General features: G+C 40.8%; 2 protein-coding genes across 3 annotated transcripts in view; one reads left to right on the top strand and one right to left on the bottom strand.

Annotated features, from left to right (window-relative positions):
* Positions 1–15,913, top strand: part of ppm1kb (protein phosphatase, Mg2+/Mn2+ dependent 1Kb) — an 85,035-nt gene that overhangs the window by 20,487 nt on the left and 48,635 nt on the right. The window lies entirely within an intron of this gene.
* On the bottom strand, positions 6,429–14,427 carry LOC311071765 (putative E3 ubiquitin-protein ligase HERC3). 2 transcript variants are annotated; one of them, XM_084096304.1, is made up of 24 exons: positions 14,064–14,427; positions 13,781–13,901; positions 13,615–13,691; positions 13,277–13,498; positions 12,827–12,918; positions 12,596–12,726; positions 12,332–12,459; positions 12,174–12,244; positions 11,976–12,082; positions 11,594–11,653; positions 11,401–11,506; positions 11,127–11,313; positions 10,891–11,054; positions 10,730–10,804; positions 10,535–10,633; positions 10,337–10,405; positions 9,548–9,697; positions 9,321–9,461; positions 9,063–9,229; positions 8,909–8,972; positions 8,769–8,827; positions 7,504–7,687; positions 7,326–7,425; positions 6,429–7,205 (listed from the first exon to the last, which is right to left on the bottom strand). In XM_084096304.1, exons 1-24 carry the CDS (start codon positions 14,275–14,277, stop codon positions 6,991–6,993), a joined length of 3,003 nt encoding a protein of 1,000 aa, XP_083952430.1. In that variant the 5' UTR covers positions 14,278–14,427; the 3' UTR covers positions 6,429–6,990. The 2 variants fall into 2 exon arrangements, with proteins under 2 accessions (XP_083952430.1, XP_083952429.1); XM_084096303.1 differs by having other exon boundaries at positions 10,891–11,313.

The following is a 15,913-nucleotide window of genomic DNA, read 5'->3' as shown; positions in this document are numbered from 1 at the left end:
GGGTAAACATTTCTTTGGCATTCTGTTCTGACATGATTCACTTTTTCTAAGCGCGAACTGAAGTGCGCGCGCACTGTCAAACAGCGCCAAACTGGATTTTTGTTGGGTCAGACCCATCTGATATCGAAGGGGGGCTGATAACGCGAGATCAACATGGAGCTAAATGGAAAAAAATAGCACCAAACAAGCCACTTTGAAATGTTGCTGTTTTCATGAATATAAAAGTTGGGTGACCCTCCCCCTAGACTAAAAAAAGTTGGATGACCCTCCCCTCAACAAAGAATAAAAAGACATGACCCTCCCCTATTTTCCTCCGGTGGCCCCTTCCATAAATACCGAACGGTCCCTTAACGTAAAATTGAGCGCACATACACGAGCACAACGCCCCACCCAGTCTCCTCCCTTAATTAAATTAATTTAAATATGGTAATGAGTCCACTTTGGCAAAAGAAAGCAGCAAGAAAATGGCAGCAAGAAACGAAACTTTACAGAAAGTGAATTGGAGGTGCTACTATCGGAGGTAGAAACGAACAAAAATATTTTATTTGGAACTTTGTCCTCCAGAATTAATAACAAAAGGAAAAAATATGAGTGGGAGAGTTTGGCTGATGCCGTCAATGCGGTGGGATCTGAAAGTCGCACTGTAGAGTAGACTGAGTACAGTTGAGACACTTTTTGCGTTTTGATTTTTCACACAAAAATAGACACTGAAAAGAAGTGAATTTCCACATGACACGCCACATGACATTTCATTAGCTTGTAGACTAAGATATCAATCAATAATACCCACAAGTAGTTTATATTTTCCACAATTAGCTCATAAAAATAAAGTGCTTTTTGTCTCAACTTTACCCATATGTGGTACAGTTGAGACAGTGCATGGTACAGTTGAGATACCCATTTTTAATGATGTGAAGGTAACTAACCATTCATTGTAAATATAAAAAATAAAGACAAATAAAGAAAATAACAATTGGGCAACATTTTTGTTTATTCATCCATTTATATTCATTCATTTTATTTAAATTACCACTGGTTAAAATGTAGGCTATAAAGCAGGAACAAGATATGTAACAATATTTATTAATAATACACAGTTTAAATATCACAAATATCAAATTTTATTTTCATTTGCGTCCTATGCTGGCTAATTACGGCGTTTAAACTGTTATCATAACACTGAACAACTAAACAATGTGTTTCCTAATAGAACTCTATCGGGGGTACAGTAGATATGGGTCTCAACTATCCCCCGCTGGCCACCTCGCACATTTCTCTAGATTTTGCAATTACCTTGCATGACACAATACCATGAAATATGCCAGTTTTTAGGGCACAGAATAACGTTTGTGGTGATACCAGTTACGTTTAACAGTCACATAAGGATAATAAGCTATTCATTGTGGAGAGTGCATGGTGAAGTGAACGTCATATCTTAGAAAAAAAAACTTTTCCCGATATCTTCGGATCGGAGATGCATCCGTTGTTCAAATTTCCCATGATCAAAGAAAGAGGACACTAATACGCAGGTGCACAGCAAAAATCACAACTTGTGCTTGCTGCGAACGCAAGTTATTTAAGGTGTCTTAACTGTACACGTCTCAACTGTACACAGTCTACCCTAAATTACCTTAAAAAGAAATGGTCTGATATAAAGGTGGACATTAAACCAAAGCTGTCATTGCCATAGACTAAGGGTTGTATCAATTTGCATATGCTTTTATATGTTCTTTCTTAATTGCATAATTGATAGAATATTCCCATAAGGCTTGTGTGACAATATATGTCAATTATTTTATAAATTGCAAATTAATAGCAATGCTTCCCACAGGTGGTGGTGCGATAGACTTGTAGAACAATTCGTTGTGTAATGTTTGCAACTTCACTTCATTGACTGTAAGAGTCGCCAACGGACAAAAACAATGAGAAATGTACGTACGCCAGTCATGAAATTGGCGTGGAGGAATGCACATTCTCGCGTTAATTTCACTGTTAGTACATACGACCGTGAGCGTGAAAGCTGGCGTACGCAAAGTTTTTGTGCGTACGCAAGATTGATACATGAGGCCCCTGAAGTGCAACTTAATAGCACGGCTGGCTACGCAATACCCGTTCCCTACTCTCAGGGAACTGAGGTTACGTTGGTAACAGAGTACGTTCCCTTTTGAGAATGTTCACTTCGTATTGTGTAGCTATACGCAGTAGGAACCCAATTTAAAACGCTGTGCTATTGGCTGACGACTTCGCTCTGAACTATCACCTGCGGCTCTGTAGAACTAAAGTCAGAGACCAACAGGGACCAGACAGAGTCGGAGCCCGCAAGGGGATATCTAGAGGTTTGGATCCTTCAGGGGCCAAGACCTCTCAGATAGAAAGCACTCGTGCCTGTAGTGTTGGCACTTCCAAGATATAATATCTCACAAATGTGGACAGCGAAAACCGTACAAATGTCTTCAATTGGTACCCCACTGGACCAAGCCCATGAAGAGGCCATGCCCCTTGAGAAATAAGCCCTGACACCTATGGGACATTGCAGCCCCATTGAGGTGTAGGCTAAAGAGATAGCATCCACTATCCATCTCGATAATCTCAGTTTCGTGACCGGAAGCCCTTTGTTTCGGCCGCCGAAGCATACAAAGAGCTGTTCTGACTGTCTCAATGAGGAAGAACGCTCCAGATAACATCTGAGAGCCCTAACGGCAGAGTAGCCTCAATTCTCTATCGTCTTCCAGTGAGGGAAGCGGTGAGAGCGAAATGACCTGGGCTCTGAACGGGGTTAAGAGCACCTCAGGTACATAACCATGTCTTGGCCTGAGGATGACCTTTTAGTCGTTAGGCCCAAATTCGAGACAGGAAGCGCTCATAGAGAGCACTTGCAAGTCACCCACTTGATTGACCGATGCTAGTGCTAGCAGGAGTACGGTCTTAAGTGAAAGAGGCTTTAAGTCAGCCGACTGAATTGGCTCGAAAGGGGGTTCCTTAAGGGCCCTGAGGACCGTGGATAGGTCCCAGGCAGGTAAAGAGGGGGGTCGAGGCGGGTTAAGCCTCCTGGTCCCTTTAAGGAAGCGCACGACCAGGTCGTTCCTTCCCAAGGACTGGCCGGCCACAGGAGCATGGAAGACTGCTATGGCCGCCACGTATACTTTGAGTGTGGAGGGGGTCGGGCCCACGTCCATCAGCTCTTGCAGAAAGGAAAGTACTGATGGTGCATCACATAAATAAGGGTCAAGGTCCCGAGTTGTACACCAGCCGGTGAACACTGACCATTTAAGAGCGTAGAGGCGTCTGGTTGACGGCGCTCTAGCCTCGGTGATAGTGTTTAGGACCTTTTCCGGGAGGTTCCCGGATACCCGTTGAGGGGACATACATGAAGGTCCCACAAGTCGGGACGAGGGTGCCAAATTGTTCTGTTCGCCTGCTTGAGGAGATCCTTCCTCAGTGGTACAGGCCATGGAGCTGTCTCTATCAGCTGCACCAACTCGGGAAACCATGTCTGGGTTTTACAGAGGGGGCTATCAGTAGGATTGCACACTTGAGTTCCCTGATCCGTTCGATGACCTGAGGGAGCATCGTGACCGGGGGAAATGCATAAAGGGGGAGGCTGGGTCAATCGTGGGCTAGCGCATCCCTGTCTTTTGAAAAGAATGTTGGGCAGTGAGAGTTGTCTTTTGAGGCGAAGAGGTCCACCTCTGCCCTGCCGAAGACACTTCAGATCAGTTGAACCGACTGTGGGTGGAGAGACCATTCCTCTGGGGGGACATTGTCTCGGGATAACATATCTGCACCCTGGTTCAGTATGCCTGGTACATGCGCCGCTGTCAGCGAGCGCAGGTTGGTGTGAGCCCATAAAAGAAGGTGTTTGGCCATGGTGTACAGGTTGTTGGACCTGAGACCACCCTGGTGATTTATGTAAGACACCACTGACATGTTGTCCGTCCAAACCAAGATGCGGTGCCCAACCAGGCATGGGAGGATGGTTTTCAGGGCTAGAAAAACTGCTCTCATTTCGAGGCAGTTGATATGTAGGTGCTTCTCCGAGCTCGACCAGAGGCTGGAGCTTGGCCTGCCCTCCTAAGTTGGAGGCATCTGTTGAAATCACCTTTCTCCTTAAGACCACACCCATGCTTACACCAGACTGGTACCAGCTGGTGTTTTTCCACAGTGCCAGGGCTTCGATACAGCCGTGGCTCACTCTGATACAGCCGTGGCTTCAGCCAGCGCTGAAGGGGACGCATATGCAGAAGGCCCAGTTGGAGTACTGACGATGCTGAGGCCATAAGGCCCAGTGCCCTCTGAAACGTTCTGACGGGCCTGAAAGAGCCCGCCTCGAACGAAGCCGTTAGCTGTTGAATAGAGAGAGCACGGTCTGGTGTGAGCCAAGCTCTCATCTGAACAGAGCCGATAACTGTCCCCAGGAAGGTTATACGCTGGCTGGGGAACAGCATGCTCTTGGAAAAGTTGATCCTGAGCGGGGCCAAGGAGACCAGCGCTCGAGATCGGGGAGTCCAAGAAGACAGCTCTGTCCTCATCCTTGATCTCAGTCAGGTTGAGCCAGAGATGTCGCTCTAACACAACTAAACTGGCCATGCTTCTTCCTATAGCCTGGGCAGTAGTCTTTGTGGCACGCAGGGCAAGATCAGTGGCGCTGCACAGATCCCTGAAGGGTCTGGTCCAGACTCGTCCAGGGAGCGGAGGAGCTTGGCCTGAAACACCTGGAGGACTACCATAGTGTGCAAGGCCGAAGCAGCTTGGCCAGTGGAGGTGTAAGCCCGGCCGGCGAGAGCTGAGGTGGTCCTGCAGGGCTTTGATGGGTGAACTGCCTTGGGCGGGCAGAGGTGCGTGGCCACCACTTCCTCCAGAGGGGGCAGTCTCTCGTACCCTCTCTCTTTGGCGCATCAAGGGTGGACAGCGTGGCTGAGGTTGATGAGCGCAGGAGGGCTGAGTAGGGAGCGCGCCATGACTTTCGTGCACCTCTGGGAAGAATGGAGCTGGACGCTGTCGAGGGGCCTGCTGGTGCCCCGGCAGGAACCACTCGTCGAGGCGGCTTCTGGTGGGCTCCTCTGGGGAAGACCACTCGAGGCCAAGGTCTTGGTGAGGACGCGAAGAAGTTCAGCGTCCAAACTCGCCCTGGTGCCGCCACCACCTGACTGAGATGGGGGAACGGGGTCCGTGACAGAGCCCAGCCACTCCTCGCTCTCTGATGCAGCCAAGTATAAGCTGTCATCATGCTCTTCCTCTGATCCCCCGAATGAGACGAGGCCGGCCACTTCGAGGGAGGGGTGTTGGTCCGTCTTTGTGAACAGGACAGGCAGGGAATCTCTCTCTGGAGAGAGAGAGGCATGCGGAGACGGGGACGGCATGGGCTTGCTCATCTCTAGACGCTCAGGCATCCTCTGACCCTGCCGTTTCTTCCTCCGCGGCTCGAGGAGGGAAGGAAACGGGAGGGCCTGATAGGATCGCGCTTCCTCACCGCTTCGCCATAGGTTCGTGCAGTTCCCGCAGCACAGCCAATCAGCACGCTAGACAGCTCTGCATTGTGCTGGCTGTGCAGCTGCACTGCGTTTTAAATTAAAGGCTTCAGTATTCTCAAGAAAAGGAGTTTTCCCACTGCGTATAGCTACGCAATACGAAGTGAACGTTCTCGAAAGGGAACCTTGTTACTGAATATCTCCATTGGTACAGGCAGTAAACTCGCTGTTTAGTGTTTAAACAAAGGCTGTCTTATAACTTAATGAGCTGACTACCTAGGCAGCATTTTTGGGCATGTATTATAGTTTTTTTAAGTGGGAGGGGCTGTAAACATTCTATTTAGTTTTAAAACAAAGGCTATGTCAAAACCCATTGAGCTGCTGTCTGTGTTGGCATCTTGCTGAGACATCTTGCTGAGTTCTGAGACACAGATGAAAGAAGACAGCCCTAAAGCCTACATGCTTTAGGGCAAAAGTCTCAAGCTTTAGTTTACAACGTCTTAAAGAAAACATCCAACTATCATTTTGTGTCATTAACTAATTTTTTAACTAATTTAAAGGATTTAAAGGATTTAGAATCAGTATTTTAGTCAAAATGATGGCGCTCCACTTCTGTTTCTGCTGCAATTCTGTTGCATCATGTCTGCAAAATGTAACATCCAAAACGTTTATTTAATGCTAGTTATTGTGTCAGTAAATCGGCCAATGCCACCAAAATAAAAAGTGCTTTTGTCATCGTGTGTGAGCCACACTGGTCAAAATGTTTAGATGTTTTTTTCACCATGGAAATATTTGTTATATTCAAATATCATGTTTTTTCCTCTTTTTTGTTGACACTGACACTTTTGCATACATGTTCCAAAACATGCAATTTGCTTCAATTAATGAGAAATTTAAATCTGATGTGAACAAGAAACAAATTGTTGTTCAGAAATCTTAGCTTATTGTTTTGAGGGGGTGAAAAATCTAATTTGAGAATTGAGTCAAAGTAATTAAGAAAAACTGCAATAAGATAAATATAATGAAATAGTATTTACAACAACATGTCTTTTTATTTATTTAAGCATTTAAATATGTTTGAAGAACCACCAAATAACAGGACATATAATAAGGTTATGAGGTGACATACCAGAATACATGCATCAATGCATCATATTATATATGATAATAAAAATTACAAAATGCCTTAGTTCAGTTATTCCCCCATATGTAAAGCATGAACAATGAAAGGTCATTTAAAAATATATATAAAAACAGTATCTTATACTGCAGTTCTGACATCTGTACTGTTTATTTACAATTACTGTATTTACAGTTTTTAGATAAATATTTAAATCGACTGAGCTGTGTTACATCTATATTTCAAACTTGTGGCTGAAAAAAGTTCAGGGTGAGACTCACATAGGTCATGTAACATTTTAAAAACAGATTTTACTTTTACAGATTTTACTTTCACTTTACACGTTTTACTTGGTTTTGTATATTTTGAGGAACCTTAGAGGTTTGGAACATTCAGGGATGTTCATCCTCGTCCAAAAACCTCACAAAAGTGGATTGCATGTACTAGTTTGTTGCGAAGTGTGTTGATACTGCTGTATTTGGGAAGAATTAATCTGCCAAAACAGGTCTGGGCCTCTGGCAAACGGTGATCTGGATCAGGACCGTCTGACTGACAAATCTTCAGAGGACGCTTTGAGAAACCTCCCACAGGTACACGGTCCGATCCATACAAGAACACTGAAGAAAAATAGGTAGAGCGAGGATGTGAGGCAATAAAAATAACAATCCTTAAATGTCCATATGATGTTGTAGATGCATACGTTTTTAAAAAATAAATAAATTTATGTTTAAGCTTACTCAGAAATTTCTTCTTGTTCTCTTCAGAGAACTCAAAGAAAACAGTCCAGAAGTTCTTGATAAGCTCATCAGAGGCAGAACATCTTTCATAGGAAGCAGACTGAAGACAGAGCAGATAAAGTCTTAAATACTTGTTAAATTCTTGTTACAAATTTGCAAGTTCTGCTAAAACATTTACCTGGTGAAGCTCCTGCCATTCATATTTAGGGGAGCCGTGGAGAAGCTCCTGCAGTTCTTCAGGGTGGAACATGCTCCAGACAGCGAGCGGGCAGCCCTCAGAGAAACCTCTTGAAAAATGCTTGAACTGATTCTTCACAGACTTGTTGAAAACAAAGTCCACATACAAGTCCACGTACTTCTGTCTGCAAAAAAATAAAAAAATAAAATCAAGACAAGCTTGAGAGATGTGTAATAAAATCAAAAAGTATAGATTTTATATAGATAGATAGATAGACAGACTGATAGATAGATGGTCGGAAAAATTATTATCAAAATGAAATGAAATAAGCTTTCTGAAGAAAAAAAGATTAATTTTAGGTGTTCGGGTCATTTTTACCTGCGAGGGAAGTATTTGTTACGAAGTGCGAGGGAAGGATGAGGTTAGTTAAAGCGTAACTCTTGCCAAAATGCAACCTAGGTTCTTTTTGTGAATCTACCCGAGGCAAACTTTAGTTTAAAAGCATAATTAGAATGGAAACGCCACTTTTAAGATTGACCGTATTTTCGTTTTCGGTCAAATTGCCTTTTGAATGGTAGTGCATGGGGCACGACTATGATAGCATTAAAAAAATCGCTATTTTTAAAACACTAAGAAGGCTCGACACAACATGAAACTTTGCTCGAAGTATCACCAGGGGCTCTACACATGAACTCGAGCATTGACAACATTGTTTGTGTACACAGAGTTTACTAAAAAGAAAGGTTTTGAATAACTCACTGTAGCTGTTGTTGTTTCCGGCCGCCGGCATTTTGTCAGTCAAAAATAATCGATCTCCGAATGCGAATGAACGGACTCTGAATTTTAGTATTGTTTCTTATATGAGGATCCTTTTTCAAATACAAGGTCAATATTGATTTTCACTCACGACAAAACAACAAATTATTCGTGAATACCTTTCTTTTTAGTAAACTCTGTGTACACAAACAATGTTCTCAATGCTCGAGTTCATGTGTAGAGCCCCTGGTGATACTTCGAGCAAAGTTTCATGTTGTGTCGAGCCTTCTTAGTGTTTTAAATATAGCGATTTTGATGCTATGATAGAAGTGCCCCAAGCACTCCCATTCAAAAGGCAATTTGCCCGAAAACGAAAATACGGTCAATCTTAAAGGTGGCGTTTCCATTCTAATTATGCTTTTAAATGAAAGTTTGCCTCGGGCAGATTAACAAAAAGACCCTAGGTTGCATTTTGGTGAGAGTTGCGCTTTAAACAAGTGGTACACTACCTATTAACTTTGGTCACTGGAATTTGACCTCCGTTTGGAATGAGCTCTTGCCCTTTGACCTGAAAGAAGTAAATGGCTCCTGTAAGCATTTAAACAACAGCTGTGTACACTTTTATACAAGTGAATATAGACTGTATTACTGTGAAATCCAAAAAGAGTATATCCACGACGTCCTCATCTTCCTCGAGAAGGCTTTTCAAACTTCTAATGTGGGATTCATAAAATACAATTAAACCATGATCAGCTCTGTAAAAGCACTGGGAAACTTACAATGTGTAAAATCGAATGGTTTACTTGGCCTCCACAGGGGACAGTTCCTCCAGATCATTCAGAGTGGGACTCAGCTGGAGGAGTTTCTTGAACAAGGCCAGTGGGAAGTCAATGTTCACGTAATGACGGTTGTACAGCGCCATTCCACAGATAACGCCAAGATAGTAAAAATCCTTATTACATTGCGTGCACTGAAAAGACACAAACATCGTAGCACATATGAGATATATGGAAGACCACATAAGAAGCTTAGGAATAAGGAGTGTTTAGTGTAGAGCTTACATCAGGATTAAACCAAACCAATGAATTCTCATGGACCTCCAGCACCTTTTTCTCCCATTTGAGAAGAGACTTGGAAAGGAGGGAAAAGAATTCTGCTGATAAGCCCCTCCAATCTATTCCATTCTCCCCGATGAACGCCACCTGTACAGGAGACGTTTTCATCATTGTAAAGGTAAAATGCAATATCAGACATTTCAACTCTGATTTCAATTCTGTAATTCTTTTACCTTGAATAGATTTAAAAATGAATGTTTTTTTTGTTTCAGATACTTTAGCGTGTCTGTCAACAGTGAGTCCCTGTTTACACGCAACACGTTGCCATTTAACATGAGCATCTCTTGGTCAGGAAAGCTCCCTATGCACTCATTCTGCAAGTACTAAGAAGAGTAAAATTATGTTAGCTTTAAAGGGGTAATCCACCAAAAAATGTCAACCTCGGTCACCATTTACTCACACTTGTGTCATTCCAAACCTGTATGACTTTCTTTCTTCTGCAGAACACAAGTATTCTGAATAATGCTGGTAACCAAACAGTTTTGATGCCCATTGACCTCCATTGTGTGGTCCAAAAAAAGTAATTTCTCAAAATCTATACACTATTAGAAGAAAAGGTTCTATATGGAACCTTTAAGGGTTTTGTCAGGCACTTCATAGCCTTTTTCAGGCTCCCATTATGAGATCCTTTTATAGATTTAGTTTCAATTAAATAACATGAGAGTATTATGCAATCATTTAAGACATTTCTCCTCATAGAACCTTCTTGGTGTAAAGGGTTCTTTAAAATTGAGTCAAGAACCCTAGGGTTCTATATAGAACCCCATTGAACCTTTTTTTTTTTTTGGTAAATGCATTTTTCAGAGCTTTTGATCTTAATACTAGTTGTAAACAGTGCCTAGGAGTGTATTTTGTGTCCCACATAAGAAAGAACATCATACAGGTTTGAGGCTAACTGTTAAAAATTAAGTTGTTTTGAATTTGTACTGTATGTATGGCATATACATCCATCTCTGACTTACACTAAACATTCTCCGTTTAGATACGGTGTCAGCTGCAAAAGGGAACTTGACCAATATTTTAATAATTCCCTGAAAGAAAAATCCATGGAAGTACTTTAGGATTTGTTACAATTATTGACCACAGCAGAACATTAAAAATGTCATACAAATCTCATTGAAATATTCGTTTGTATCATGACAGAAGACTTCAATACTCACAAAGTAGTAATCTCTCAAGTTCACCATGTCATGGAAATCTTCTTCTGTGAGCCAAAATGTAATAAACATATCTTGCAGGTCTTCCACAGTGGCTCGCAACTATTGATGTAAAGAAAAAGAGACATTTCTGGTATTTTGGTTTGTTGTCCAGAAATATCTTTGTGACACACAATTCACTATTGCTTTGGTTCTCACCGTATATAAAAGATCGTTGATCTCATGAATGATGAAATCACTGTTTGTGATGTCATTGTGGGTAGTGCAACAGACCTTCACAACAGAGACAAAGTATAAACAATTATTATACAATGATAAGGTTAAATTTCATCTTGAGATCAAATGTTTAAAAAAGACACCTTATAGAGCATCTGAAGGATCTGCAAAATGTTCTGCAGGCGTCTAGTAAAGTCATGCTCGGTTTCACCGCGAGAAATCTGGCCAATCAGCTCAGCACATTCTTTCTGAAACACCTTCACCAAGCCTTTGAGCCAATCGTTGGGGAGTTTGGACCAGTACATCACTGAGAATATATCATACAAATACTTAGGCAAATACAACAAGGCCAAAAAACACAATGGTCCTCCAGCTTTACCTAACACCTTGCGAGCGTCTATATTCAGCTGAATGATTTTGGAAGCCAGTTCTCCAGTGAGTTCAGGTCTTTGTTTCTGGAGTCCTGCGATGAGCTCAGGGAGGAGAAGGTAAAGTCTCAGAGCTTCCACACCAGCTGGATTTGGATTCAGAGATGGCAGCAATTTATTGTGAACCACTTTCACCACCTGAGGGCCAAAAACCATGGACTGCATCTCACTCGTGCAGTTTAAAATGTAATGTACATTTTTTATTAACATTGGATTCATCATTACCTCTGATGTCAACCCTTTATTCTCTAATAACTTTGCAAATGATGTTTTAACCAGATCAAAATCCAATCCACAATGCTCCACAGAAGTCTGATAATGTTCATCACAACTACAAAGACAGAACATTACATAAAATCTGTGATTGAAGTAGTGATTTTAGGCACAGAAATGACTAGATAAGACTACCTAATTTTACCTTGTTTTGAGGAAACTTCCATTCAGAGAAGCAGCAGAGGAGAACACTGTGTTTATTTCCCTGTAAACAACAAAACAATTCTTTTTAGTCCATTTATATGCACTAATATATTAAATTGCTTAACAACACAATCTCTAATTAAATTAAAAAGTAAGAATCCTAAGATTCACATACTAAATTGTGTAAACATTATATAAAATCAATACTATCTGATTTTTCTGCTATTTAATATTAAGTAATATTAAGGACAAATGCATTAAGGTCACGACACACACCACATGTTTTTTCCACAATATTTTAAGAGCGTACACAAATGCTGTACACTTGATTTATAACAATACCATGAAAAATCACATGAACAGAAGCTAAGGCAAACACTCACTTCTTTATTGTTGGCCATTTATCACTTCCAGACACCCATCGGTCAATCATTTTGTCATTTAATGTCAAAACCCCTCGCCGATTGGATTTTGGCTTACTTTCGAGCTTCTACAAAATACAGAAAAGTAAATATAAGTAATCACAGTGCAGCAATAATTTGTATGTAAAACTATTTATGAATGAAAACTGCCTGTCTTACTTTGAAAAACAAGGCAAAGGAATGATTCTCCCCAGCGATGAGTTTTTCAAATGTGCATTTATGATCACATTCTGTGTGCAACAAACATTCAGTTCAGAGCAACATCATGAATATAAAATATTCATAACAAAATAACCTACTGTTAAAAGATCATCTACCAGTTGACAGATTCACAGGGAAAGGCACAGACTGCTTGATCATTTCACCATTTCCCAGCTTCCCTTGCATCCCACATCCAAATGAATAGATCAGCTTTGACGATTCGACTGATACGAGTGTGTGACGTCTTTATTCAAGAAAGAATCAAATGCCTAATTACTGAGCTGATCTCAAACATTAGACATGTTAACCATGTGAAGAAATATAAATAAATCTGCACTACTGCATTGAAACACTGATTGCTTATGAAAAGTCTAGTTTACCTCCCACATGTGACCTGTGACACTTTAGATCCCCAAAGTTCAGCAACCACCCGCGGATGATGTTCGTCTTTAAATGAGTTGTGCCCAAGCTGGCCAAAACCTCCTGATCCAAATGTGAATACTGTGCCGCCCTGAAACATAAACAATTAATTACATTTTCTGTCCAGTTTATTGTATGCTAAATATGGTATTATTTATAATATGGATATATAAAATATTACAAAACACTACCTTTGATAAAGTGGCAGTGTGTTCCCCTCCACATGAGATGGACACAGTTTTCTTTCGGTTCAGACTATTTACAACCGTTGGGACGTGTCTGTCTGTGGTGGGAAAACAGTAAATTCATCACTTCCAATGCTTCGATATAGATTTTACACAGTATTCCTTCGCAACCCGTCTTTTCTAAGAGAGATCGCTCTACCACTTTACTTATCTTTAAGCAAGAATATTGTACTCAGTGTGTTAATTATATTTTACTTAGAAATATTAGAAGTGATTTTAACTATCCATTTATGTTTCTTTATTAAACTTTTAATCGTGATTATGAATTAATTAATTAATTTTACTCTTCATTTATTATTTGATTTTCTGTTGTTAAGAACTAAAATTTGACTTAATCATTCTGAATGGATCTCCTCCTTGCATCACTGATTTAGTTACATGATGAAACATTCAGACCTGTAGTGTCTCCGAGGCCCAGCTGTCCTGCCGAGTTCTTTCCCCATCCGAACACGACTCCAGAGAGAGACAACACAAAGCTGTGGTCTCCTCCAGCGCTGATCTGAGCCAGTGGGATCCCACACAGACTCTTCACGGGTTGAGCTGACAGAGAGCTGGGCTGTTCTTTCTCCAAACCCAGCTGACCGTGAGTGTTATCACCCCATACGAACAGCTGACCATCTAAAAGACCAACAACAGCTCTGTATACACTCAAATCCCAATCAATTTATGTCAATCATAAGAAGTCAAAAGATTAAAACAAAACATCAGTTGTTAGATGAAATGGTTGTGAATACCCTTGGTTAGTGCCATTGAATGCTGGTCTCCACACGCAATCTGAATCACCTGCCTGTTTTCCAAACCTTTAAGAGGACTGCAGAGAAAAGACAATCTGTCAGATATACTGTATATTTGTTATTATCATGTATGGTCATTTATACTGTAATGCCTACATAAACATACCGGCACACAGTAGATTTGTCCATAAAGAGAACTTTTCCTCCATAATCAAGAAGAACCGCACCAGCTCCTCCACAGACAATCGATCTGAATCTGATTCTGTCCTTCTTCAGCTGTGGTTGCTCTGGAGTAAATAAAATATTTTCATCAGTTAAACTTCTATTCAGACTGTAAACATACAAACAAACATATTTTCATAATACATGACATTTATCTTACATTTAATAAGTATTGTAATAATCATTTTAACAATAGAAATAGTTTCATTTATTGCAGGCTTTCATACCTAGTTTTCCATCGTGATCACAGTCCTCACCGCCCAATCTAAGGACCGAGAGCTTCCCATTCCTGATAAATCCAACAAAACTCCTTCCTGCTGACATGTCCTGAACTGCTGATTTCGGACACACTGATCGTATTCCACATTTGCCATGTTTGACTTTGTCAGGCTGTACGAGACCGAAGCCCTCTCTGACCTGCGCTCCCCAGTAACACAACATGTTCACAGCTGATGGACCGAAGACTCCAGCTGACTGAAGAACACACTCTCATATTAAACTGAAAGCAAAACACGCTGGTTTCAGCCTAAACGAAACCTGTTCGATTTCCCACTAAGTGAAACTGTTTCGGAAACATAATCTACAATGATGCTTTCAATAGAGTGAATAGCTAAAACGAACAACAGAGAAAAGGAATCGGGAATTTAGTTGAGTAATGCAATTAATTGGAAAACGAAACAAAAACTTAAATGGATATTTCAACCAAAAAGTATATTCAGTTTTTCTCTCGTGTAGTCCCAAACCAGTATAACTTAATTTCTTCCACGGAGGTCAACATTCAATCTATTTTCATGCAACGTGACGAATTGATAATTTCTGTACATGTCATAGGCAAGGCTGTCAAGTTTTGGATTTGAAAATAAGGGAAATTTTCCGTTCATTATATCCAACATTCATTATAGCCTAAATGAAAACACAAAAGGGTGTATATGAAGAGCATTTATTTAAAGGCTTATTTGCATATTTTCTGTTCATTTATCATTGCTTGTCTTTACATTTACATTTTATTTTCATTCCACACGGTCTCATTTCATATTGCTTTTCTTTTACAGTTTTTCTTTTCATTTCACATAACTTTTCTTTACTCTTTTAGTGAGTTATTGTACAAATTTGTTGCAGACTTTTCATTCGCGGTATTTACATGAGGGTTTTGGTTTTTTGGCAGGAGTGCCCAATTCCGTCTTTTTTTTTTCTTTCTTTTTTTTACAAACTTTATTATGAACAATGCACAGGACAATAGGTACAGAGAACACTACAAATACTGTGCGTGCCTTCCGTCTCTGTAGTAGCGTCCGTCATCCGTCTCTTTTTTTTTTTTTTTTTTTCGCGTTGTCACCATAGACTGTAAGGGTTGTCACTCATCATCTGGGCTGCGTTCAGCCCCGACAAAACGTTGCACAACGTTTTTTAAACAGAAACAGTGATGCGTTGAACACACTGTTCTGATGACGCAAGAGTTGCAACTATGGCAGCTGAGAAGGCCATTCTTTGTGTTCTTTGTGAAGAATTTTCGGAGCCTGATGAAGTCGGTATAAATGTTTAATACTACAAAATATGCCCGATGTTACAGTTACTGCACTTGCCGCCCAGAACAAAAGAGAACATCCCAATCGAGTGAAGGGATTGCTGAAACTGAAGCACACATCTTACCTAATTCAGACTAAAACACATCTATTTAGCCTCACATACTGACTTTATTTGTTGTTCATACTGTTTTAATACCCTGTATTTTCTTTCTCATTTTTAGGAAAAGCACTTAATTACCATTGTTTATTTCTATACCAAATGTCATACACTTGCAATGAAGCTAAAAATATAAACAACTACATCATTATGTTGATATCCTATATTTGTACAATAAAACTTACGACAAACATGTCTTCTAATATCCTCAGTTGTTGCGTATACCGAGCTGCATCGAACACATTTGTAAATTAAAGCTGCAAGCAGCGATGAAAGGGCCCTCGCACCCGTGCCATCGTCACTCGGTGGCTTTAGGAAGACAGAGCATGGTTGGGCAATGTGCATTTAAGGAGGTATATATAGTAGTTGCTAGCATGTTTAGTATGTTTCTAGC

Source organism: Abramis brama (genome assembly GCF_963993115.1).
Source record: "Abramis brama genome assembly, chromosome: 2".
In the NCBI taxonomy this organism is placed as follows: domain Eukaryota; kingdom Metazoa; phylum Chordata; class Actinopteri; order Cypriniformes; family Leuciscidae; genus Abramis; species Abramis brama.
Note: the sequence above shows the minus strand (reverse complement) of the source record. Positions and strands in the feature narration are given on the sequence as shown.

Bases quoted from the DNA above. Each gene is read 5' to 3' on its own strand.
- LOC311071765 (XM_084096303.1), bottom strand. From the start codon at position 14,277: ATGTTGTGTTACTGGGGAGCGCAGGTCAGAGAGGGCTTCGGTCTCGTA. The intron at 12,919-13,276 runs GTCTGAATGTTT...TTCCCACCACAG, and splicing joins GGGCCTCGGAGACACTACAG to ACAGACACGTCCCAACGGTT. The intron at 9,698-10,336 runs GTAAGTCAGAGA...TACTCTTCTTAG, and splicing joins CTAAACGGAGAATGTTTAGT to TACTTGCAGAATGAGTGCAT.